This window comes from Antennarius striatus, chromosome 8, assembly GCF_040054535.1.
Source record: "Antennarius striatus isolate MH-2024 chromosome 8, ASM4005453v1, whole genome shotgun sequence".
NCBI classification, from domain to species: Eukaryota; Metazoa; Chordata; class Actinopteri; order Lophiiformes; family Antennariidae; genus Antennarius; species Antennarius striatus.
Genome location: NC_090783.1, coordinates 13,859,946 through 13,887,559, shown reverse-complemented (window position 1 = coordinate 13,887,559; position 27,614 = coordinate 13,859,946). Strand labels below are relative to the sequence as shown.

The following is a 27,614-nucleotide window of genomic DNA, read 5'->3' as shown; positions in this document are numbered from 1 at the left end:
TACACATTTTTATTCAAGAATAATAGTTTTTCCACCGTAGAGGGTTGAGCTGGTTGGTGTATGCCAGTAACTGGGAACAAGGCAAATACTTCACCTGCAAAATAAACTCATTAAAAATGATGTGTGTGGTTTACTATTTTCTACTGTGTGAGCAACAGAGCTTGAAAATAAGTTTCTTAGAAATTAAAATGTACCTTGTTCGGCGGCACCAGTTCAAAATGTTCCCAGACTTGGGAATCCATTGTATAGTAAATACTAAATACCACGCAGAATGTGTGAACTAGTGATGTGATGCTGGGGATCCACGCTCCGAAGCGTGTGCCGAACAGGAGAGGGGAGTTCCCGCGAAGCGCGTATCGAGGCTTGCTTCATCGATGGGAGGAGCTGTAAATGATGATGTCCGAAGCATCGCCGGCAGCGAGGCTTCGGGCGTGACTTCCGTATCGACGCTCCCATCACGGGAACCCCCCTGCTATACCACGAGACTAATTCGGCAAGCGACACGCGCTCCAACACCAATATAAAGCGATCACACTCCATTCAGAATGTGATTGTATGGTGGAGAAATGTGGTTAGATACTGTGAAGACAGTTAGGAATTTAGATAGCGTTAGATATATTCTGGACCAAGGTATAGATAGTGCGGAGAGAGTCAGTTTATGAGATTCAGGAAATGGAATCTGCTACAGTGGAGAAATTGTTGTTTCTAAATACAAACCAATGATGTCACCAAGCATAATCACTGGCTATACCTCAATGTTACAGAAACACAATCATTGTCCCAACCCCAACCACCCTCCCCTCACTGTACATGTTTATTTGGACATGCGGAAAAAGAAAATAATCACTTTCCATAGTGCTGGTGTGTGTGTGTAAACCTTGGTTTAGGAACACTGTACACATCGAACAAATCTGAATTCCACCAAAAAATTTAGAACTTTTTGTCTCAGAAGTCAAACAAAATTTGGAAGTTGAATGCAAAACAAACGCCTTTTTCTCACCGCCAGGCGTGCGAGAAGTCTAGAGAAAATGTGATGGTAATGTGCTTTTTCTTTTAGTTTATGGTATTCAATAATTTTTCACTTAATTTGCGTTCCATTGTCTATGGTACGAGTTACGGTACCGTAAACTTCGGTCCCAAAGATGATAACTTGCGTCATGGGCTAACCAGATTTCTTTCTCATGTTTGCTTCTTTCTTTTACATTTGTTAGGATTCAGTGGTTTATCTAGTGATGCGTTCGGCAGAATAATGACTTTGAGATGAGTTCTTAGTTTAGCCTAAATACATAGCATGTTTATTTGCCGGCTACACAGAGAGCAGCCGCTTCTCTACATAGCACTGGACAACAACAACTGCACTTTGGCGCCGGGTGGGAGACAGGATGTGACGTTGTAGCTTGGGTTGCCACATCGGCAAATACCAAATACCATACCGCACACCAGCAGTACATCCATACAGAACACATTACAGCATTACAGAAAATGAGGATACAAAATAACATTGTCTCTTAACATCCCCACTTATACTCAGTTTGCTGTAATGCAACAAAATTAAATAAAGCAAAACAGAAAACAATGTGGACCCTCTGTCTTACACATTTCAAATCCCAAAAAGAATGGGTGCAAACTCAATCAGCTTTGACTTAGTTGCTGGCTTAGTCATAATGTCAGCCACCATGACTTCAGTAGGACAGTATACCAAGTTTACTTTACCCTCATTAACTATGGACCTGATAAAGTGGTACTTTATGTCCACATGCTTACATCTTTGTCTATTTACAGGATTTTTAGCAAGGGCAATTGTTCCCTGGTTGTCCTCAAGTACAGTTGTTTTTGTGTATTGGTAGTCATCAATAGCCTCTAGTAACTGCTCTAAATATAAGCACTCATGTATCGTTGAAGCCAAAGCCATATATTCCGCTTCACAGGTGGAGAGCGCTACCGTAGGCTGCTTCTTAGTTTTCCAAGAAACTAAACAGCTGTTTTTACTGAGGCTTACACAGTATCCTGTGGTACTGCGTCTGTCGCTAGCATCAGATGCCCAATCCGTATCACTGTAGGCTTGTATACCTAGCTTCTCACTGTCATCTCTTTTGAAACTCAAACCTTTTTCAGAAGTGCCTTTGAGGTACCTTAGAACATGTTTCACAGTGACCCACTGGTCCTCTGTAGGCTCAGTAAAATGCTGTGATAACCTGCTTACCACAAATCTTAAATCTGGTCTGGTACAGGTGGTTAGATAGATCAGGCTTCCTAACGCTTCCCTGTATATCCTGACATCACTCATTTCCACTGCATCATCAGAATATTCCAGGTTTTGTTCACAGGGTGTTTCTCTGACCTTACAATTTTGCATATTGAAACGCTGCAGTATTTTGTCAATGTACTTTTCGTGTGACATTTTTACACATCCATCAGATTGACTGAAATCGATACCCAGAAAATGTTTGAGTGTGCCAAGATCTTTCATTTTGAACTTTACCGAGAGCATCTCTTTCACCTCTTTCAAAACCATTTCATTGCTGGCTGCAATGATCAAGTCATCGACCCATATGATTATGATCACCTTGTCACCTTTTGACTCTTTAGCATAAACACAATGGTCGGCTGGGTTTTGCTTGTATTTGTTATCTATTAAATAATCATGTAAGACTCTATTCCAGTTTCGCCCTGATTGTTTGAGACCATAAAGTGTTTTTCTAGTTTGTATACTAGACCATCATCTTTTTCTTCATAACCTTCTGGTGGATTAATGAAAATATCATACTCTACAGGGGCGTGTAAGTATGCCGTTTTCACGTCCATCTGGTGAAGGACCAAATTCTCCTGAGCTGCCTTTTGTAGCACCACTCTTGCACTTATTAGATTTGCAGTTGGTGAAAACGTCTCCCCATAGTCTATTCCCTTCACCTGTCTGTAACCCTTGGCCACAAACCAGGCTTTGTACTTGTCTCTCCCATCTACATCACTTTTGATAGAGTAGACCCATTTACCCCCCATTGTTTTCTTGCCCACTGGTAGGGTTGTTAAGGTAAATGTATTATTGTCATTTAATGACTGGACCTCTTCATCCATAGCTTTTGCCCACTCTTTTGAGTTAGTTGACCTCATAGCCTCTGCATATGTTTGTGGAACGCCACACACCATTCTTTAGCAGTAGTCCACTGTGGTATGAGCCTCATCTTTATCACTGTAATCATCCACAAAATCATCAGAGTGACTAGGTTTCTTCCTTTGTCTAGTAGGATACCTTCTACTTTCGGGTTCATCTCTTGTGTCACTCTGTTGTGTTAGGCTATGGTCATTAGGCCTCATCTCTGCACCTGGACTGCCATTATGTGTACCCCTGTTTCGTACACTTGGCTCTTGGGGACTATCTGCCCTCCTATTGACCTCCTGAGTGATCTCACTAGTCCTAGGCCTTCTCATATTGTCATAATCTTCATTCGGATCTGTCTTATTTGTCTGTGTCTGTTTTTCAACAGCTGCCTTGCTCACAAACTTCACAAGCCTGTGTTTTAGTACTCTGTTTGTGTCTGGATTATAGACCAGGTACACTGGACTATATTTATCATACCCCACAAAAAGCCCTTGGTCACACTTGGAATCCAGCTTTCCCTTGTCCTGTTTGTACGTGTAGCATACAGACCCAAATTTTTGCAGCTTGGACACATTAGGCTTCTTATCGGTCAGTAACTGATAGGGAGTCTGCCCTGTAAGCCTGCTAAAGCACCTGTTGCGTACATGCACTGCCATTTGTATTGCATAGTGCCAAAGCTCTTTTGGTAGCTTGCTGTCTACTAGCATACAATTTCCCATCTCAAAAAGAGTACGCCAGCTTCTCTCTGTGTTCCATTCTGGTGAGGCGAATAGGGAGCTGACATATCATGTCTGATTTTGTTTTCCCTCATCAGTGTTTGGAAATCATTGCATGTGTTTCTCTGTTCCCCCATCTGACCTCATACTCTTCACTTTCCCATAGGGGGATACATCTGCTAGGTATCAGGGTCCCTGTTTCTACTTTGGGCAAACTTTCCCTGATTACACACCTCACACTCTTGTTCAGGCTTACATGCTTTTCCCTTAATCTGCATGCCATCAACCACATTTTGCAATTTTAGAACGTCATCGTAATTACAGTGGCCTAATATCTCATGCCATGCCTGTATGTCATGACATGTATTACATTTGTCATTAGACTCACTCTTAGTATGCAAATAATACAACTTGCCATACACATATATATCATATTTGGTACCACCTTTAGTAATGAGTGCATCTTTGCCTTCTTTAAATACCACTGTGGCTCCACTGGTGGTCGCCTTCTTCACAGAAAATAGATATCCTGGGGGTATGAAGGGATGTATAAAGCATCTCTCAGCGTCGCCTTGTGTCGCTGTCTTTTGCTGTCTATTAGAGAAACCTCTGCATTACCCCTCCTCTGCGCGACCCCACTGCATTGAGTGCCGTCTGCCAACTGGACACTGTGTTTTTCCGGCCTGAATGTACTGTCAAAATCCTTAAACATGGTCACGTCGGTGATGATATGACAAGTGGCCCCGGTGTCCACCGTCAGTCCTCTCTTCCGGATGCCGCTGTCTGACTGCTCCTTGGAACCGGTCTCTCCGTCCCTCGTCTTGAACACGTTGTCGGCGTCTTTTATCGCGTCATCTCGTCTGTCCTTATTATCTTTTTCCTTGCACCTACACGTGGCGTCTTTCTGTGTGTTGCTTTTACAACAACTGCACCATGTCTTCTGTCGACATTCTTTTGCTTGGTGGCCTTTGATTCCACACTTGAAACACACCGTATCTTTGTCATCTTTGTACCGCTCACGGGTATTTGTTTTGGCGGGCCCAACTCGTCCTTGCGTCTTCTTCACATTGTCGCCTGACTCAGCGTTTAACTTCTCAGTTGCTTCAAATCTTTGTAGCTTAGTCTTGAAATCTGCAAATGTGATTTTATCATCTGTAGAGATGAAGATGCTGAGGTTCTCTCTGGGAGTGACCAGGAAGGATAGGATCAGGAATGAGTACATCAGAGGGACAGCACATGTTAGAGGTTTTGGAGATAAAGTCAGAGAGGCCAGACTGAGATGGTTTGGACATGTCCAGAGGAGAGATAGTGAATATATTGGTAGAAGGATGCTGAGTTTTGAACCGCCAGGCAGGAGACCTAGAGGAAGACCAAAGAGGAGGTTTATGGATGTAATGAGGGAAGACATGAAGGTAGTTGGCGTGAGTGAAGAGGATTCAAAGGACAGGGCTAGATGGAGGAAATTGATTCGCTGTGGCGACCCCTGAAGGGAAAAGCCGAAAGGAAAAGAAGAAAGAAGAAGATGTGCCACATGTATTGCGAAACTTTCAGGTAGTCCTTTTAATACCATGGCAACAAGTAGTCCATCTCCCATAGTCTCACCTGCATTCTGCAATGCTGTGATGGAGGTTTCTGCTCTGATGATATAGTCCGTAACACTTTCGTCGTTCCCCTTCTGAAGCGACATGAGCACGGTGTACAGGTTGATAATCTGTGGTGTTCCCTTCCCGGCATAATATTCCCTTAATATCTTCAGAGCCTTCCTTCCATCGTCGGTTGCATCTCTCATGATTAGAGAGAGGCTTTTGTCATCCATTATCTGTATCAGCTCGGCATAAGCATTGGCATTTTTTCCGCATCCGTCACTCTTTCGGGGCTTGTCGCTGGCTTTCCTAGCATGGTCTTCTTTAGTCCCAACAAATGAAAATGTCAGAGCATTTTTGTTTCCCATATCTCATACTTTGCTTCATCTCCGTTGAATGCCAGCCAAGGTGGCCTACTTGCTGCTCCTCGATCCATTTTGCTGTATTCCGCTCTTTCAGCCGGTTACTGATAGCCGCGTTAGCTCACCGCTCCTCTACACTTGGATACACTGGCTTCTCTTTTATCTCCCGAACGTCTTCTGGGCCCATAACATCCATACAGAACACATTACAGCATTACAGAAAATGAGGATACAATATAACATTGTCTCTTAACAACATTTCTTTGATATGTTTCATTACTATACAATTTGATATATAAATGACATAACATGTTGAAAGAAGGTAATTTTCTAGAGTCTTGGAACGGATTAAGACCATTTACGTAATTTGAAATTTGAAATGGGAAAATTGTATTTGGAATTCGAACAAATCGCTATTCAAACAGCCTTCCGGAACAAATTGTGGTCGGAAACCGAGGTTTGCCTGTATAATATATATATATACACACTGTATTTTCCGCACTACAAGGCGCACCTAAAAGCCTAAAATCTTCTCATAAACCCGTAGTGCGCCTTATAATCTGGTGTGTCTAATATATGGATTAATATTCATATTAATATTGGTTAAAAACATGATCGCTGAAAAAAAGCCGGCAGTCTGGCTGGCAGTTATGCCGCACTCCGCCACCAGAGGAGCACCCTCACAAGGCACTTGGGCCTATGCCCCCTAACAACAGTAGTCAAGGGGCGTCACCGAAGTCCTGGCTCTGACTGAGCTGCTCTCAGACGGTAGAGCAGACTGTAGGAGCACCGGTGATTACGTAGCAACACATAAGGAACTTTCAACAATTCTATTAATAAAGTTTGACTGACTGACCGATCTCAGTATTTCCTAACTATTTGGCATCGGAAATAACCCACTTTAAACTTAATTGGTCCGGGTGATCCTGGAACGGTTAATGCGTTCCAGGATCACCCGTGGAAAACGGAATTCTGCGATATAGCTACATTTATGAACCCTCCCCATACTGAAATTAAACCACCTTCTATCTGTATTACTATTTCCCACATTCTTATAAACTGTTTAAAGCACTTTTGTATAAAAAAAAAGTGTTTAATACACCGAAGTGCGCTGCGTTCCGTGAGTCTTGGAACACAGAGCAAGACTCACGGAACGTATGTGAAGTCACATGACACGCGACTTCACATGCGTATCATGTGAAGTCGCGTGACTATCTACTAAAAATCTGTAATGTAGTGAAGCCTTGCATCTTGAAGCACGAATAAGCGAGGGATTACTGTGATCCATTTCCCAACAGTTTGGCTGGATCCGGCTCCTGACAGAACTGACCTTCTCCTGATGGGTTTGTCACATATGGTGGTACAGATCATTAAAGGGGCAAGGGATCAATATGTGATACTAATATATGAGTGCCGTATTTCAACATTACATTATATGGGTTTTATTCTTATATATGGTACAGTAACATGATATGTGCTTTTAATGGGTTTCTAATGATTTTAGGAGTCCAATATTTGTGGTGGAGAGATGTAGAGTCTCGTCATTTCTTCCCCATTGCGGGTGATGGGGGTTGCTATGTGATAATATATATTACAGTATATGTTTTTTCTGATTTATTGTACAGTAACAGGAAATTATGTACTTTTAATGGTTTTCCAATATTTTTCGCAGAAAAGACATAAATTCAAGTAAAATGATGTAAACCTGATCCTTATTTTGCATGTATGCTGCTCTTGAAAACCGATGTATAATCGAGAAAGACTTAACTCGGAATGAACTGTACCTGTGTTTTATTTTATTATGTGTTGTTTTTGTTCTGTAATTGTTTCTGTTAGGTCTTGAGATAATAATTTACTATTGGAATTTAAATGACCTCAAATAGTAAATATAGATTGAAATAATAACTTACAAACAACCTATGTGTGTGTGTGTGTGTGTGTGTGTGTGTGTGTGTGTGTGTGTGTGTGTGTGTGTGTGTGTGTGTGTGTGTGTGTGTGTGTGTGTTTGAACTACAAACTCATGAGTGACAAAATCTGTCCCTCTAATCTGTTTCGGTATCAAGCGAGGATCATATTTCACAAACTGTGGGCACACCCCAGCTCCACTAGCAACCGGAAGAAAGAAAGAAAGAAAGAAAACACAAACCCTTTCTGAATCCACAGGATAGTAGTAAAGTATAGTTACTTCTCTCATGGACTCACGGATCAAGACAGGAAAGGTTTACCTTCGACCACACAAACCTGGAAAAGTGAGTACATTTGAACTTTGATCTTTCTCAATTGCACGGACTGTTGATACACATGAGCTATGACGTGGGACTGAAAATACAGCTTTATATTTTAACATTTTGTACTCCTGGCCAATGGATCAATGGTTAGCAGTTAAAATGCAACTTAAAATGTTTTCATTCGAATTACAATAGAAGAAAATACAAGACATTGTTTTGGTAGTTTGGCCGTCAAAGTAAACTCTAGTGCAGGAATCCAAATGAACAAGTTGTAACACATTTTTCATGCTCAACATTCCTGTGCAGCATTGACAGCACATACTGTGTGAGTAGCATCACTGCAGTGGAAATTTTATTTAAACCATTATCTTTATCTCAACCATCTCACCCATAACACGGCACTTTCTTTACAAATTACCCATTACAAATTCCTGTTATGCTGCCATAAATTATTAAATATAGCACTCAAACATGACTGATTCATATCCATATATACGCTACTCTGTTATGTTAAATTAGATGACATGATAGCAGTTTAAATTTTTTTAAAAAACATTACACTGTACATACTGATAGTGGTGATCAAGAAATACTATTAAAAAATAGAGCCAATAAGGCAGACAAGTTCAAAACAACAGATCTGTGTAGGTTTTCAGTCATACAGGTTGAGATAAATCAAGTGAAGCAAAAAAGAATCTGACTTGACATGATGAAATGACAATGAATCACACAAACTAAATACACTAAGTGAAAAGACAATAAAAACCATGTCACACAGAAGGAGCAGACAATTGTTGCAGGTTGAACACGGCATTCACACACCACAGAGGGAAAATTCAAGAGGAGAAAACTGCAAGGGGAAGCAATAGAACAACACAAAAGACAAGCAAAGCAAGAGAAAGTAAAAGAAATCAAGACACAATAACTCTGATAAAAAATAAACAAGGAATAATCAAACTGAAGACCAAGGACCAGGGCTGATACAAGATTGTACTTCTAGAAAATGTCCACATGTAAAGCACAGACATGTTCTTATCTTTATTTTGAAGGAAGCAGTGTTGTCTGGAGGTTTGTTCATATTTACACAAAGAAGCTCTGGAATTTATACAGTGGAAAACAATGAGGCTATGACCTATGATTACCTGTGCTAAGTCACAGGTGGAAGGAGTGAAACTGAATGTTTAGGTTGTAACAATGAAATTATGTAAATAATCATGAACCTACTTACCTATTATTGTCATGTAGATATGAATATTTATGTGCTTGTGATTACACAGTAGTGGTGACTGTTAAACTGAGCAGTTATGATCATCTGTCGGTTTCATTAACCACATCTCTCTGATTCCATTCAGAAATGGAAAGCAGTGCTGTTATCTCTGTTTTCCTATAGTACCAGTGGAGTGGGTCGACTGGAGATGCAGGATATTGGAGGTACAGTGATCTTTTTTTTTCCGTCTTATTTTACTTTTTGAGAAAGTATTTCACTCATAATATATATAGGACCTGCCAAAAGTTACAGCATCTTAAATGCTCCAAATACCGTATTGGCCCGAATATAAGATGACCCTGATTATAAGACGACCCTGTGGAGGTTCGCAGGAACGAGGCAAGGGTACGGGTGAGTTCAGTGTATTTATTCACAAGTGTGTCACAACAACCAACACAGTTCCTTTAAATACCCACTTCCTCTATCACACCCCTTAACCCCGTGACATCACACCTCCCTTGTGCCTGCCTGGCGTGAGACAGCTCTCCAATTGTCCACTACAACCCCCTCTTTTTCAAGACTCAAGTTAGTAAAAAACACTTTTTGAACACCAAATTTAATTTTTATACAGAAAATAATTACAGTACATCTGAAACAAATGATTACAACAATATATTCAATATATTCGATCACACTGCAATTCTTTGAAGACTCTGCCTCATTTATAACCATCATCTTGAAGTTTGCATCATAACTCCTCAGCTGCCGGTTAACCTGTCCAATCTCCGACCCACTTTTCTCCAGATTGTCGCTACGTTTCTCCAATTTCTGTTATCTTTTCTCTTATTTTCTTCTCTTTTCTTTCTCACCTCTATTTTTTATTTTTCCTCTTCGTGCTACTGCTATTTTTATTTTTTTTCTTCGTGACAGAGGTTCGCTTTGGCCTGCGGAGTGAAGTTCAGCATTCATTTTAACGATATCTGGCGCCATCTATCGTTGTGAATGGGTATAATGTCTAGACCCCAAATGTAATACGACCCCCACTTTTTCAGTCTTATTTCAATGCAAAAAACACCGTCTTATATTCGGACTAATACGGTATGTCATGTAGCTTAGGTTTATTTAGGAACAGTCTGTTCTTGCTGAAAATGATCAAAATCAATCCAGATACCTAGATAAGGCCCCTCATATTAATCCTCTCCTTGACATGATAATGACGATGACAATGGGGCTGTCATGCTGGGAGGGGTCAGTCAGTCAGTCATCTTCAGATTACCACCGCTATATCCGCCGCAGCGGGTCACGGGGAGCCGGAGCCTATCTCGGCGGCATAGGGCGTGAGGCGGGGGACACTCCGGGCACGATGCCAGTGCACCGCGGAGCACTGGGAGGGGTATGGACCCAAATGCAGAACACTTTAGGCAGAACTTTTGTCCATGATTTAATCTTAACATAAACTCAGGCAGAACACGAATGGAACAAAACAGAACTAACAGACAAGACGCCAGGAAAAACTTCAGAACAAACCTTTAGGACGAACCGACAAAGAGCTCTGACACAAACCTGGCTTAAATAGCCTTATGTTCATCATCACAATCGAGTTCAGGTGTGAAGACCAGTGACGGGTGTGGGGATGAGCCTCAGGTGTGGAGAGGACCAACAGGTGTGGAGATGAGGCTCCACCTACAAGTTTGGCCTCACTCCCTGCCCCACACCAGCACAGTCACGCAATACCGTGACAGGGGCCTGTTAACAAACTCAGACCAAACTCTTTTGAGACAGTGCTGATCAAATGTTATCTAAGATTCCTTTATTGCACTGCCTATTTCATACCTGAAAGAAAGAATTTCAATGAGACTTTTGTCAAAAAATAAGGTACTGAAGCAAGTCACCATGCTGTTTATTGCCTAGTCTTATGCTTTCAGAAATATTTTTGTGCTGAATCAGAAATAGTTTGTTACCACCCAGCTACAAACTTGTTTCTTGATTCAAAATAGACAAAACCAACCACTATCAAACTTAATCAGTCAGTCATCTTCAGATTACCACCGCTATATCCGCCGCAGCAGGTCACGGGGAGCCGGAGCCTATCTCGGCGGCATAGGGCGTGAGGCGGGGGACACACCTGGCACGACACCAGTGCACCGCGGAGCCACACACAAAGACATACAACCATGCACACACACACTCATTCCTACGGGCAATTTGGAACGGCCAATCAACCTGAAGCACATGCTTTCGGAGGTGGGAGAAGCCGGAGAACCCAGAGAGAACCCACGCAGACACGGGGAGAGCATGCGAACTCCGCACAGAGCGGGACTCGAACCCGGGTCCGCCTTGTGAGGCGGCAGCGCTAACCACTGTGCCACCGCCCATCAAACTTAATCATTTTTTTATTTCTGTGCTTGTGCATGTTTATATAGTTTATCTCACATCTAATCTGAACTCTACTTTTTAAGTGGGGATCATCCCCCCTCTTGTTTTTACATATCTATCTGCTGAATGAATTATCCCCAGGTCCCTGTACATCATTTGGCTCCTATTGGGGAAAAACCCCATCAATAATTGAAAAATTCTGAAGTAACAGGTTGTGACAGAATTTTGTTACAGGTAGCCTTTAGTCTACATGGCATTAACTTTCAACTTGACCAAAATTGTTCCCAGTCTTGATGTTTGCGAACATAACCATGCACATAAATACATTGTGCGCTTTATCCTTGCTCAGAAGTTGGCAAAGATGTGGTCAAAAGAAGGACGAAATGCTGCAGATGCCCCAACAGGAAAGCCAAAAAGGCCACACGAAGTCTGCAGAACGTCAGCTGTCATCACATTGACATCTCTTTGTTTAACTTGTAGTTTTTCTAAGTGATTATTTTCTTTTTACACCTCAGATTGGACTACCAATCAAAACAAGATTTAATTAATTAAGGAAGACGAACGTTGAAGCTTAAAGATCTGCTTTGAACTTTAGAACAGAAAATAACCTGTCTTCTTCAAACTTTGAATCTGATCTGAATCTAGCTGCTAATTTACTGGTAAATACTCCACTCTGTTTGACTCGTAGAAATGACTTTAACGTCAATGCCTCACTGCCATGAACCTCACCATGCACCACTGCATTCAAGTACAGGCGCCCTTGCACATTCGCGCATCAATGCTCGTAACTTCACATCCTTGCAGATTTTTGTTAGGCAGTCATGTAGAGAGTAGAGTATAACTTTATTGATCCCTTAAGTAAGTTCCGTCAGAAAAATTAACATCTCCGTCACACACAGCACAGTGAGTACACAAAACACAGAAAAGCACACAGAGATCACCAGCACATAGCAAGTAGTACCAACATCAAATAGAAAGAGTAATAAATAACCCCTTGAGAATATACAAATAGAAAATCATAAATAGGCATAGGAATAAAAAAAAAATTAACAGGCCTAGTTAGGCATGGGTAGAGTGAAATGTCTAGTGTTTGCATTTTTTGGTGCATTGTTTGTGTCATCCCTACTCTCTTCTTCTTCATCTCCCCCAGAGAGGAGTTGAGCAGTTTAATTTAATTTAATATACTGTTTTGATCCCCGAAGGGAAATTAAGAATGCACACTCTAGCTAATGATTCAAACGCATGCATACATACAGTACAGTATATACAATATATATGTGTACAGGCCCCTGTAGCACACACACACATACACAAGGGGGCCTGTAGGCATGCAAGGGAGGTAAAGTGGCAGGAAGCTCCATCCTGGTGCACCTCAAATGAGCAATTTGTAAAGGGGATGGCACCTTGCTCAAGGGCGCCTCAGCAGTGCTCCGGAGGTTAGCTGACACCTCCACTGTCAGCTCACCTCCGGGTATTTTTTATTTTTTTAGGTGGGAGCGGGAATCGAACCGCCTATCTTGAAATCATAGGACGACCCGCTCTACCGCCCGCTTTACCACTGAGCCACTGCCGCCCCGATGGCTTGGGGAATGAAAGAGTTCTTAAGTCTGTTGGTCCTGCATGTTGGTAGTTGTAGCCTCTAGCTACTCAGGCTTCTCAAGCTTCTCTGGTTGTTTGCTATGGTGTGTACAGGATGGCTAACATTGTCCATGATGTCCAGCAGTTTGTCCAAGGTTCTCATCTCTGCCACCATTGCCAGAGGGTCCAGCTTCATCCTGACCACTGAGATGGCACGCCCGATCTCCTTCTCCAGCCTGGAGAAATCCACCTTAGTCAGGCTCCCTCCCCAACACACCACAGCGTACAACAGGGCACAGGCGACCACAGACTGATTCACATTCACATTCACAGGAGCTTCCTGCAGATGTTGAATGCCCTCAGCCTCCTCAGAAAGTACAACCTGCTCTGTGCTTACTCGTACAGCTGCCTCGTGTTGCTTGTCCAGTCCAGTTTGTTGTCCAGCAACAGCCCAAGATATTTATAGGCCTGCACAATCTCCACCTCCTCCGTTCCTATCAGAACTGGTTTAGGTTGGGGTCTGTCCCTCCTGAAGTCAATGACCAGCTCTTTAGTTTTGGAGGTGTTGAGCTGCGGGCTGTTGCACCAGTCAACAAAGTCCTTCAGCAAGCATCTAAACTCCTCCTCATTTTCCCTGGAGAGGGGCCACTTTGCTGCTATGGAGGTAGGAGGGAGGCCATGGGATAGGGAAGAGGCTGATGAGCTGCTGCTGAGGTTGTGATGGTGGAGGGTTGATAGGGGGTGCTGCGGGGGGGCATGGTTGAACCTATCGAAGTTGTTCAGGTCGTTGGCTCTCTGCACCCCTCCCCCCTCTGTTCTGGTCCTGGCTTTGTGCCCAGTGATGTTTTTCACACCTTCCCAGACGTCCCTCATGCTGTTGGTGCTCAGCTGCTGCTCAGCTGTGATACCATATGCACATTGTGATACCGTATGCCCATTCTTTTGGCTGACGGCATCCGGAAGTGCACCATGTTCCGTGAGTCTCAGACTTACGTGAGACACAAAAGTGCTTTGAACAGTCGATAAGAGTGTGGGAAAAGGAAATACAGATAGAAGGTGGTTTAATATCAGTATGAGGAGGGTTAATAAACGTTTTAATTACACTAAATAATAAGATAGTTTGTCGGAATTCATTAATTGCGTGTGGTTTCTGGAACGCATTACCTGTGAGTAACAAGGGCGCATTATATTATTCAGATTTTACATCCATTCCTTAAGTCAAAGTCAGCTTTATTTTCAAATGTACCATTTATGCACGACATACAGCACAGATGAAATTACAGGCAACTCAGGCAGTACAACAGGCAGAACAACATAAGCAGTACATCAGGCGGTATAACACAGGCAGTGTAACAGGCAGTTCAACATAGTACAGCAAAAAGTATAAGACAAAACACAAAGGGACGGTAAACATCTGTATACACTCTCTAATCCCGTAGGGGAAGTGACGTGTACGCAGTCCCTGAGGGGGGAAAGAGAGAGAGCGGTAGTAAAGTGCTGGGGGGGTGGGGTGTAGGGTGAGGGTAGAGTTCAAGGCTGTGGCAGGGGACAGAGCAGGGAGGAAGATGAGCCTCCTGACTGACTGGTGAAAGAAAACGTCCTTGAGCCTGCTTGTTTTGGCCCGCAGACTCTGCAGTCTTCTCCCTGAAAGCATTCATTCATTCATTTTCCCTTCCGCTTCATCCGCTTGAGCAGGTCGTGGGGAGCTGGAGCCTATCCCAGCTGGCATAGGGCGTGAGGTGGGGCAAACTCCGGGTGCGACGCAAGTGCACCACAGAGCTCTATAAAGACATACAAACACGCGCAACACACACACACTCACTCACACCTATGGGCAATTTGGAATGGCCAATTAACGTGAAGAGCATGTTTTTGGAGGTGGGAGGAAGCCGGAGAATCTGGAGAGATCCCACGCAGACACAAGGAGAATGAACAAACTCCGCGGAGAGTGGGAGTCGAACCCAGACCTGCCTTGTTGTGCGGCGACAGCGCTACCCACTGTGTTACTGGGCCACCCTCCCTGAAAGCATTAAGCTGAAAAGGGAGGGGTTGGTGGGATCACCCGCAATCCTGATGGCTTTGTGGCAGGGGGCAGAGCCAGGAGGGAGTTGAGCCTCCTGACCACATGGGGAAAATGTCTCTGAGCCTGCTGCATTTGACCCGCAGACTCTGTAGTCTCCTCTCTGATGGCAGCAGGCTGAAAAGGCTGTGAGAGGGGTGGGTGGGATCACCTGCAATGCTGATGGGCTTTGCAGGTGAGGTGGGTGTTATTAATGTCTGTGAGGGAAGGGAGAGAGACAACAGTGATCTTTTCAGCTGCACTCACGATGCGCTGCACGGTCTTGCGACAGGAAACTGCAGGCGCCATACCACACGGTGATGCAGATGGTCAGGATGCTCTCGATAGTGCCTCTATAGAAGGTGAGGATGATGGGTGATGGGGCTCTTGCTGTCCTCAGTTTGTGGAGGAAGTAGAGGCAATGTTGGGTATTTTGGCCAGTGATGCAGTGTTGAGGCCCCAGTACAGGTCCTCGGAGATGTGCACATCCAGGAACGTGGAGGTTCTCATCTCTGCCACCATTGCCAGAGGGTCCAGCTTCATCCTGACCACTGAGATGGCACGCCTGATCTCCTTCTCCAGCCTGGAGAAATCCACCTTAGTCAGGCTCCCTCCCCAACACACCACAGCGTACAACAGGGCACAGGCGACCACAGACTGATTCACATTCACATGGATGCTCTCGATAGTGCCTCTATAGAAGGTGAGGATGATGGGTGATGGGGCTCTTGCTGTCCTCAGTTTGTGGAGGAAGTAGAGGCAATGTTGGCTATTTTGGCCAGTGATGCAGTGTTGAGGCCCCAGGACAGGTCCTCGGAGATGTGCACATCCAGGAACGTGGAGGTTCTCATCTCTGTGCTGCTGACGGTGCTGCTGACCCGTTCCACTGCAGCACCGTTGATGGTTAGTGGAGCATGCTGGGTGTGTGCTCTCCTGAAGTCCACAACAATCTCCTTCATCTTCTCCACATTCAGATGACGATTGTTGTCCTTGCACCACATAGCCAGGAGGCTCACCCCATTTCTGTAGGCTGTATCGTCATTGATGTTAATGAAACCCACCACAGTTGTGTTGTCTGCAAACTTTATGAAGAGGTTGGAGCTGGACGTTGGTGTGCAGTCGTGGGTCACCTGAGTGAAGAGGAGGGGTCTCAGTCCTTGGGGGGGGGGGGGTGTTCAGCGTGATGGTGCTGGAGGTGTTGCTAGCGACTCAAACTGCCTGTGGTCTCCCTGTCAGGAAGTCCAGCAGCCAATTACATATGGAGGTGTTGAGTCCAAGCTGGTCCAGTTTATGGATGAGCTGCTGGGGGATGATTGTGTTGAATGCTGAGCTGAAGTCGATGAACAGCATTCTGGTGTATGAGTCTTTGGTCTCCAGGTGGGTGAGGGTTGAATGTAGGGCAGTGGAGATTGCGTCATCGGTTGAGCGGTTGGACCAGTACGCAAACTGAAAAGGGTCCAGGGTTGAAGGGAGGCAGACTTGAGGTGGTGCATCACTAGCTGCTCGAAGCACTTCATGAGGATGGGAGTGAGTGCAACCAGGCGGTAGTCGTTGAAGCAGGATGGGGGCGACTTCTTCAGGACTGGGATGATGATGGTGGGTTTGAGAAAGGTGGGGGCAACAGCCTGGCTCAGGGAGATGTTGAAGATGTCTGTGAAAACATCTGTGAGCTCCTCAGCACAGTCTCTCAGGTTACGACCAGGAATGTTGTCAGGAGCTGGGGCTTTCCGTGCGTTGGTCCTTCTGAGGACTTGCCTAATGCTGTCCAGAAAAAGTGTCAACGCCTGGTTGCCAGGAGGGAGTAGCGTCGTCTGTGCCGGGATGCTGTCGTCTGCCTCAAAGTGGGCTTTGTAGGCACGTGTCATGTAGACATTGTCCAGAATGTTAGCACCTCTTGTGGAAAAGTTGACATGTCTATGTAATTTGGGGAACACACTCTTGGGGTTTGTATGGTTAAGGTCCCTTACCAGAATGAGGAAGGCATCTGGATGGGCTGTCTGCTGCTCACTGATGTGATGGTAGAGTTTATTCAAGTGCCTCACTCCTGTTGGTGGGAGGAATCTATACTACTTCAAGCAATATGGCAGAAAACTCCCTAGGCAGGTAGAATGGCCGGCATCTGATGATCATAAACTCAACCAGAGGAGAGCAGTGTCTGAAAGAGGCCTATCAGTGCACAGTCCATTCTACAATGGAACTCTAGTCATGAATATATGCACTGGTAGAGTTCAGCAACAAATTACTGTCAAGAAACAAAATATACAAAAAAAACCCTCTTTAAACACAATCCCATGAAACTGAATCCTGTGTCAACGCATCCTGTTCCCTACAGGTGGTGGTGCTGGAGGTGAACATGGGGTCATGAGACACCACCAGCCTCATGTGGACAGGAAGCTTAAGGTGGTCCGACTGTCTGAACTGATCAGTGTCCTCAGACTCCCCCCAAATGCTGAGGCCTGTCCCATGGTTAGTCTATTTGTTTTACATTCTCATATCTCAGAAATTGTTCCTCTAAGTAAATAGTACAAACCGCTACCTATGCCGACTGCAGGAGAACATGTCAGCGTTTTGTGTGGAGACACAAGACAAAACAATGGTGTTTGCTACATTCAAAGACGACTGTGTGGACTGGATAGAAAAACTGTGTCACAGCACATTTCAGGTGAGAGCAGGGCACAACCTGCATAATTTTATTTGTTCAATGGTAGTAATTAAGGCACTACAGAGCACACACAAGAAGCATGTCGGATTTGTTTAAACTCTGCTTCTTAGAAAACCTGTTGCTACTCTCTGGTCTCCTGACACTGCTTCTCTTTCTCAGCAAAGTGGTCCCTCAGGCCCTAGTCAGCTTCACATGGAGGAGAACCAGATATATGCCTCAGCAGATGACAGTAAGTCTCCTGTTCACTTTTTTATATTTCTGCTCCAATTTCCACTGAGTATCACTGGTTTATCGCTGTTGATCAAATATCGTCCATGCCCTCCTGCCTTCACAATCTACCGAAATGTGAATCTGTGAACATCTGGATAAGGGTGACTATGACCACTCTGAGTGGTCTCAGTCAGATGACATGAAATGGCTTAGTCACAGAAATTATTTTTCTCAGAAAAAGATTTTGAGAACTCTGTCCAGAGATTAAGGAGTTTTTCTATGTAGCTAGATATACAGAATAAAAGCAGCTAAATGATGGTTAGTGGCTGTTAGACTTGACATTTTTAACCAATCTGACAAAATTGCTGAATGACCTTAATTTTGAGCTGCAAAGAAAAGACAAAACAGTTATTGAGATGTTCTGCTCATTTAATGCTTTGAAATGAAAGCTGTGCATTTTATGTAAAAACATAGCATCACTGTTTTTTCTCCCTGCTGTGTCAAACACTGGTACCATTTTTCACCCTTCTCTGGCTCCATTAACGTTTATCGTCTTGACTCTAAAATAATCCAAGTTGAGGGACAAGTTCAATGCAAGAACCTTAACTAACTAAATAAATAAATAACTGGATAAATAAATGAATAAAAAGAAAATAAAACGGTCAACTTCATTATATTTTTTTTCTTATTTTGATCATTTTCTATTTGTGTCTAAATATTTCTTTAACAGTGGGTTCTGACATAGCTGGTTTTAATTAAATCCACCCTTCCATCCATCCATTTTCCAGCGCTTATCCGTAGTCGGTTTGCGAGGGCAGTAGGTTCAACAGGGAGTCCGAAACTTCACTTTCCCTGGCCACATCCACCAGCTCTGACTAGGGGATCCCAAGGCGTTCCCAGGCCAGTGTTAAGATATAATCCCTCCACCTGGTCCTGGGTCTGCCCCGAGGTCTCCTCCCAGCTGGACGTGCCAGAGACACCTCCCTAGGGAGGCGCCCCGGAGGCATCCGCACCAGATGCTCAAACCACCTAAGCTGACTCCATATGAAGGAGCAACGACTCTACTCTGAGCTCCTCGCAAATAGCATTGTTTCTCACCCTATCTGTACGGGGAAACCAGCTATTCGCCTGAGAAAGCCCATTTCCGCTGCTTGTATCCGCCTTTCTCTTTCTTTTGGTCACAACCCATCGCTCATGACCATAGGTGAGGGTAGGAACTAAGAATGAACAGTAGTTGGAGAGCTTTGCCTCTCGGCTTAGCTTCTCTTTGTGGCAACAGTGCAGTAATTTGACTGCAATCCCGCTCCTGCTGACCCAATTTTCAGTCCAAGCTTACTTTTCATTGTTCCCTCACTTGTGAACAATAATAATAATAATAATAATAATAATAATAATAATAATCTATACTTTAATCAGCCCTCTTGGGGAAATTCTTTTTACATTCACACTTCACACATGTACATACTTTATATATGTGTTAATTACACACATAGGGCCGACACACAGGCCCCTGAACACAGCACACACTAGGGGCCTGTAGGCATGCAATTAGTACAGAGAGGACATATAGAGTACAAAGGAGGTGGAGTGATGGGCCGCGTATGAGGGTCGCGCCCCAATGAGCATCTTGTAGGGGGGACGGCACCTTGCTCAAGGGCGCCTCAGCAGTGGCTGGGAGGCGAGCTGACACCTCCCACCGTCGACTCACACGGTTGGATGTTCTGGCAGGAGCGGGATTCGAACCCCTGATAGCTGGGCAATCCTGTCATTCCCCACTCACAGAAGGCAGTCCACAGGCTTCCTGCTAAGGACCATCGCCTCAGACTTGGAGGTGTTGATCCTCATCCACGCCGCTTCACATTTGGCTGCAAACCAGACCAGTGAGTGCTGCAGGTCACAGGCCGATGATGCAAACAGGACCACATCATCTGCTAAAAGCAGCGATGCAATCCTCAGGCCACCAAACCGTAAACCCTCCTCCCCACGACTACGCCTGTCTGTTCGTCCTTAATCTGAGGTTCAACAATCGGCTTGACCCTCCTTTCCAGCACCTTGGAGTAAACTATCCCAGTGAGGCTGAGGAGTGTAATGCCCCTGTAGTTGGCACACACCCTCTGGTCCCCCTTTTTAAAAAGAGGAACCACCACCCCAGTCTGCCATTCTCTCGACACTGTCCCAGACTTCCACGCAATGTTAAAGAGGTGTGTCATCCATGACAGCCCCTCAATACCCAGAGCCTTGAGCATTTCTGGGCGAATATACCTGGGGCTTTGCCACCCTGAAGTTGTTTAACTACCTTGGTGACTTCGCCCAGAGAGATTGAGAGATTGAATCCCCATCATCCTCCAGCTCTGCCTCTGCAACAGAGGACGGGTCAGTTGGGGTAGTTGGATTCAGAAGTTCCTCAAAGTGTTCCTTCCACCGACCGACAATCTCTTCAGTCGAGGTCAACAGTATCCCATCCTTGCCATATACAGCTTGGACGGTCCCCTGTTTTCCCCTCCTTAGGAGTTGGACAGTCCTCCAGAACAACTTTGGTGCCATCCGAAAGTCCTTCATGACCTCTCCGAACTCCTCCCACACCCTGTTTTGCCTACATCACAGCTGAAGCTGCAATACATTTGGCCTGTCGGTACCCTGCAACTGCTTCAGGAGTCCCCAGGGACAACATGCCCTTGAAAGCCTCCTTCTTCAGTTGGACGGCTTCTCTGACCAGTGGGGTCCACCAAGGTGTTCGAGGGTTACCACCCTTTGAGGCACCCAAGACCTTGAGACCACAGCTCTCAGCTGCAGCTTCAGCAATGGAAGCTTTGAACAGAGTACGCAGGGAAAGTGGAGTCAACACAGAGGTTGATGTATTCTGTGAGCCCATTGATGTCCTCCCCATGGGGCTCACAGAGTGTCTGCCAGTCCGTCACCTCGAAACAGTGTCTCATATGCCTCATCCATCTATCTCCTGAAGGTAGTAGTAGTGTTAGTCAGCTATTTCTTCACCAGGAGCTCGTTGGAGGACTTTAACAGTACCAAGTTGTGGTCAGACCTATCCAGTGGGGGAGGGGGTGGGTAGAAGCTTTATGCTTCCTTAACATTTGCATAGAGCAGGTCCAGGGCATCCCCATCTCTGATAGGACAGTTGACATACTGAGTAAAGTCAGAAAGCAATTTTCCCAACAACACATGCTTAAAATCCCCCGAGATTATGCTGGGTGCTGGGAGAATAAACGTGAAAGTGGTGGAGAAGTCTGATGTGCCACATTTCTCTGACGCACATCAGACTGCATTCCCAATACTCTGTTTAACTCCACACAAGTCCAGTTAGCTCCTCCATTAGCAAGCAATCTCATGTTGCCCATGTTAACTGTAGAGAGACATGGCTTGTATTTCCTCCTCTCCAAACACGTCTGTTGTCTCCTCCTGGTCTCTCTCATTGGCTGATTTCTTTTTCCCCTGCAAACTCGGTAAGTTTTCCTCAAGAACTCTCCTGGGATGTCAGTAGGACTTGGAATTGGAACAATGCCAGACGGTTTTACTTCAATTAGCTGTTACTGGGTGTATACAACATGGCCATTGAGTTGTTGTGCTCCGCTGACTGGCAGCAACAGTGAAAAATTTCAAGGATGAACAAAATGGCTTAAAAAACTGGATACCGGCATGATTATTCTAATGAAAAAAAAAAGATAAACACATAGTAATAAATTTATAATGTAGTCTTTTTCTCCTTTCGACTTTTCCTTCAGGGGTCGCCACAGCGAATCAGTTGCCTCCATCTAAGCCTGTCATCTGCATCCTCTTCTCTCACACCAACTAACTTTATGTCCTCTTTCACTATATCCATAAAACCCCTTATCACGCAGGAAGGGGTATGGACCCAAATGCAGTACACCAAATGTGAATTTTTTCTCCTCCATTATTTAATAACAAACTCAAAAATTGTCCAGACAGACCAGAATTACAAAATCAGAACAGACTGACAGGAACCGAACTAGAGAAACAAACCAGCAGCAGGCTGTGACAAAACCCTGGCTTAAAAAGCCTCATGACAATAACCCAAATGAAGTTCAGGTGTGAAAATCAGTTAATGGTGTGTGGATGACTATCAGGTGTGGAGAGGACCCACAGGTGTGGAGCCGTGGCTCCACCCGCAAGCCTGGCCCCTCTCCCTGCCACACACCAGCACTGCCACGTCAAACCGTGACACTCCTTTTTGGTCTTCCTCCAGGGCTACTGCCTGGCAGTTCAAAACTCAGCATCCTTAAACCAATATATTCACTATCTCTCCTCTGGACATGTCCAAACCATCTCAGTCTGGCCTCTCTGACTTAATATACAAAACCTCGAACATGTGCTGTCCCTCTGATGTATTCAATCCAGATTCTATCCATCCTGGTCACTCCCAAAGAGAACCTCAGCATCTTCATCTCTGCTACCTTCAGCTCTGTCTCCTGTCTTTTCCTCAGTGACACTGTTTCTAGGTCAAACAACATCGCTGGTCTCACTACAGTTTTGTACACCTTTCCTTTCACTTTAGCTGAAACTCTTCTGTCACACCTCACACTTTTCTCCACCCATTCCATCCTGCTTGTACACGCTTCATCACCTCTTTTCCACACTCTCCATTGCTCTGGACTGTTGACCCTTAGTACTCAAAATCCTCCTCCGTCTTGATCTCTTCTCCCTGTAATCTCACTCTTCCACTCGGATTCTTCTCATTTATACACATGTACTCTGTCTTATTGCGGCTAACCTTCATTCCTCTCCTTTCCAGGACAAACCTTGTTTCTCCTCCACCTGTTTCCTGCTCTCACTACAGATCACAACGTCATCTGCAAAGATCATAATCCATGTAGATTCCTGTCTAACCTCGCCTGTCAGCCTGTCCATCACCATAGCCAACAAGAAGGGGCTCAGAGCTGAATTCTGATGCAGTCCCACCTCCACCTTGAACTCCTCTGTCACACCTATAGCACACCTCATCACTGTCTTACAGTCCTCATACATGTCCTGCAGCGCTCTAACATATTTCTCTGCCACTCCAGACTTCCTTATACAATACCACAGTTCCTCTTTGGGCACCCTGTCATAAGCTTTCTCTAGATCTACAAAGACACATTGCATCTCCATCTGGCCTTCTCTGTACTTCTCTATTAACATCCTCAAAGCAAATACTGCATCTGTAGTACTCTTTTTTGGCATGAAACCATACTGCTGCTCACAAATGCTCACTTCTGCCCTTAGTCTAACTTCAGCTACTCTTTTCCATAACTTTATTGTATGGCTCATCCGATTCCTCTGTAGTTGCCACAACTCTGCACATCTCCCTTGTTCTTAAAAATGGGCACCAGTGCACTTCTCCTCCATTGCTCAGGCATCTTCTAACTATTTAAGATCCTGTTGAACAACCCAGTCAGAAACTCTACTGCCACCTCTCCTAGACACTTCCATACCTCCACATGTATATCATCAGGACCGACGGCCTTTCCAATCTCCTTCTTCTTCAATACCCCCTTCACTTCATCCGGACTAATTTTTGCTACTTCCTGGTCCACAACAGCTACCTCTTCTAGTCTTTGTTCTCATGTTCCTTCTTCATCAACTCTTCAAAGTACTCTTTCCATCTTCCCATCACACTACTGGCACCTGTCAATAGACTTCTTTGCCTATCCTTAATTATCCTAACCTGCTGAACGCCCTGCCCATCTCTGTCTTGCCAACCTGTAGAGATCAGTCTTCCCCTCCTTACTGTCCAACCTAGCATACAGGTCATCATAAGCTCCTTATTTGGCCTTTGTTACCTCTACTTTCACCTTATGCTGTATATCCCTGTACTCCTGTATACTCTCCTCAGTCCTCTCAGTGTCCAACTTCTTCTTAGTTAACCTCTTTCTCTGTATACACTCCTGTACCTCCTCATTCCACCACCAAGTCTCCTCATCTACTTTCCTTCTAGATGACACACCAAGTACTGTCCTACCTGTATGTAGTTGTGCAGTCATTTAGAAGCACCTCCTGACCACCCAGAGCCTGTCTTAACTCCTTCCTAAAAGTCATGCAACACTCTTCCTTTTCAGCTTCCAACATTTTGTCCTCTGCTCTGCCCTTGCCGTCTTCATCTTCTTCACCACCAGAGTCATCCTACACACCACCATCCTATGCTGTTTGGCTACACTCTCGCCTACCACTGCTTTGCAGTCACTGATCTCCTTCAGATTACACCGTTTACACAAGATAGTCTACCTGTGTGCTCCTACTTCCATTCTTATAGGTCACTCGATGTTCCTGCCTTTTCTGGAAGTAAGTATTCACTATAACCGTTGCCATCGTTTTTGTAAAGTCAACCACCATCTGTCCTTCTTCATTCGTCTCCTGGATAGAAAACCTACCCATCACCTCATCACCTATGTTTCCTGCACCAACTTGTCCATTGAAGTCTGAACCAATGACAACTCTCTCATTTCTTGGTATGCTCTGCATCACATCTGCATCTGCATCAGAATTTCTCCTTTTCCTTCAGCTCACATCCTACATGTGGAGCATACCCACTAACAACATTGAACATCACACCTTTGATTTCTAGCTTCAGACTCATCACTCTATCTGACACTCTTTTTACCTCCAGGACATTCCTAACAAACTCCTCCTTCACTCTATGGCCTTGTTCAGATCAGTCACTTATATCCAATTTTTAGCCCATCCAGATTGATGTTGCATATCTTGTGTGTAGTCTGAAAGGTCCCAATCGGATTTTTGCGGGACAAATTGAAAACACATTTGGGAGGTAGTTTCATGCCGGATAGGGGCAGGGGCATCTGCAGTATGAACAACTCCAAACACTCCGATCGGATATGGCGGACCCCGACGTCATATTCGTGCCAGAAGGCACCACAAGGAAGATCGTTGTGTGTTACGGAGCGGTAAAACATGGAAGAGGAAGTTGACGATGTCTGGTGTGTGTGTGTGTTTTCTCTACCTCTACCAGACAGTGATATCACCAATACAATAGTTCTAAACTGAGTATGACTTTTTTGCCTTACTAATTATTGTATTTACAGTACATGTCAATGACTTTCTTGTTTACAGCTCCAGAGTTTTGGGTGGTAGTTCAAAGGACTGAAGCAGCATCACGTTGTGGTCTGCAGGGTTCATATTGGCTGCACGTGGGAAGAGAAGCACTGCTGTTGAGAGAAACACAAAGGAAGAGCATTGTGCATCAATGGCCATACGAATTTCTCAGACGATATGGGAATGATAAGGTAAAGATATGGGTATGCATCTGACTGCTGTATTGGTTTGTTGTTTATGAACACGTATTATGTGCTTCATGTCTTCCCAGCTGGCTTTAACCATTGAAGCAGGTAGACGCTGTGACTCAGGTCCTGGATCATTCACCTTTGAGACACAGCAGGCTGAGAAAATATTCTCTTTGATTCAGAGTACCATCAAACAGAAGACTTCATCTATCAAAATTCAAGATGTTGAGAAAGTAAATGTCACCAACATTCAGACTCATACCCCTCTCCCAAGTATACCTGCTGGGACTAATATGACTTCCATTCTGGACAGCAAACTAAGGATGCAGGAGAGGAAGGTTGCTGTCTTACAAGACAGTGCACATCTTCAAGAAGATATGATTGGATCAGCTGAGTGTGCATCAACACAGCCAGCTCCTGTTACTCTTATGCCTCTCCCTCTGGTTCCTACACATGACAACCACCCTGGAGGCTATCTTGGTGGTCAGCCAGAAGCTGTATATGCTGACCCATCTGACTGCATTCAACCTGAACAAAAACCACAATCATCAATGGCTTTGTATGTCGACCCTGCAAGCATTCTCCCACTTAATCCCCCCTACTCAAGACAGAGGGTCAATCCCACACCACAACATTCAAATCCCTGCTTTAATGATGATCATGCAGATTCTGTCTACTCTGAGGTGTTCGACAAAATCAGCCCCGTTGAAATCAAACAAACTGTCACACGTTTTGAAGATGAACCTATTTATACTGAGCCTATAAGTAAGAAGGAGGACGTGTGTCCTAAAAACAAAAGCAAACCAGACCTGTTTGCCCACCTCTATGCTCAAGTCTGCAAAACAAAACCATCATCTAGTTCTCCATCCTCTAACGCCCTCGTCAACTGCTCTCCATCCTCGGTTCCCACTAATAAGAGCACGACAAAATCCACCGACTCTCTTGAAGATGTAATCTATGAAAACCTGGGCATCATTTAATTCAGTTGACATGTGTACATTGGTAGTTTGCAAAATATGGACCTCTACATACTGCACATTTTGTACATTGACAGCAACTGTGGGAGTTTATTGTGAACATTTATACTGTAGCAATTCCCACTTCTCCTGCATGAGTGTATTTTATTCTGTTCACATATACTTGGGTACAAATTATTCTTTATTCTTTCTGAAGAAAATAGCCGTTCAGATAATCTTGAAAAAAGCTAAATATTAAGTAAATATATTGTTGTGTCTTGCTCACCAAGATTACTGAGAGAGAACCTAACTAATGTAAACTATGGAAATCATGATGTAGATTTTGCTGGTGACACAGTGGTTAGCTCAACCTGAGAACCCATGTCTTTTCTGTGTGGATGCTCGCTTTGCATGTTCTCCCTGTATCTCTATACATTTTCTATGGGTTCTCTGATGTCCTCCCACCAACATAAATATATTGTAGAATTGATGACACTAAATTGATGGTAAGCATGATCATGAGAATGATTGGTAGTGATGGAACTTGTCTAGGATGAACACCACCTCCCACACAAAGTAAGCTGGAGTAGATTTCAGTAACATGCTATTTAGGTTAAACGGTCACAGACAATAAGTGAAGAAAAGCTTTTAGAAGGGGAATTAAAATGGAAGCAGACTATTTGTTTCAAACCTTTTTGGTACCCTGACCAAATTTGTAATAGAGAAAAATTTGGATCAAAATATGGACTTCAATGGCTGGAAGACAAAGATTTCAGCAATGACACATAGACGGAGGGAGAGAGATGCTACTTTAAATTCCTACAAGTGGGATTCCATGGAAATTCACTGCAAACAACATGCTAAATTGTGAGATGGATTTGGAGTTGGAGGTTGTTGAGTTGGTGCTCCCAATTATTAAATGTTTATTTGTTATTTTGTGTTTATGATGGGGCAAACTTAATGTTATATCATGCTATGTTATGTTTATTGAATGATTGTTTTGGAACTGATTGATTGACAGGCCCGCTGTCTGTAGCTTGTGGGCGTGTCTTATAAAAAAAGCCTTGCACCGGCAGCTGAAATCTGTTGTGTGTAGGTGACTTGGGGAAAAAGCAGCAGAGCGTCTTCGATTTATGCTGTTTTGGTGCTTGATCTTCTACATTTGGATTCAAATGCAAGGCTGCTGTATAGCCCTACTCTGCCAACAGAGGTCCTGAGAGGAGCACTGAATGTTTTGTCTGGATTGGTGGTCTGGGGCACTGGCTCAATGGCATCTACTAGGCACTGATTCTGAGTAGTGTCATAGATCAGAGCTACTCTGACCACTTTT

At 44.3% G+C, this 27,614-nt stretch overlaps 1 protein-coding gene across 3 annotated transcripts; it reads left to right on the top strand.

Moving 5' to 3' along the window:
* Positions 1 to 7,862: 7,862 nt before the first annotated feature.
* On the top strand, positions 7,863 to 27,388 carry LOC137599618 (docking protein 1-like). Of its 3 annotated transcripts, XM_068320547.1 has the most exons (8): positions 7,863 to 8,010; positions 9,342 to 9,420; positions 17,542 to 17,675; positions 17,761 to 17,871; positions 18,031 to 18,100; positions 25,159 to 25,331; positions 25,412 to 25,561; positions 25,642 to 25,856. In XM_068320547.1, exons 1-8 carry the CDS (start codon positions 7,954 to 7,956, stop codon positions 25,720 to 25,722), a joined length of 855 nt encoding a protein of 284 aa, XP_068176648.1. In that variant the 5' UTR covers positions 7,863 to 7,953; the 3' UTR covers positions 25,723 to 25,856. The 3 variants fall into 3 exon arrangements, with proteins under 3 accessions (XP_068176648.1, XP_068176645.1, XP_068176647.1); XM_068320544.1 differs by having other exon boundaries at positions 25,412 to 27,388; XM_068320546.1 differs by having other exon boundaries at positions 7,896 to 8,010; positions 9,380 to 9,420; positions 25,412 to 27,388.
* Positions 27,389 to 27,614: the final 226 nt, after the last annotated feature.

Coding starts and splice junctions, on each gene's coding strand:
- LOC137599618 (XM_068320544.1), top strand. CDS start 7,954: ATGGACTCACGGATCAAGACAGGAAAGGTTTACCTTCGACCACACAAA. Junction 8,011..9,341: donor GACCACACAAACCTGGAAAA/GTGAGTACATTT, acceptor GATTCCATTCAG/AAATGGAAAGCAGTGCTGTT. Junction 17,872..18,030: donor TGTGTCACAGCACATTTCAG/GTGAGAGCAGGG, acceptor TCTCTTTCTCAG/CAAAGTGGTCCCTCAGGCCC.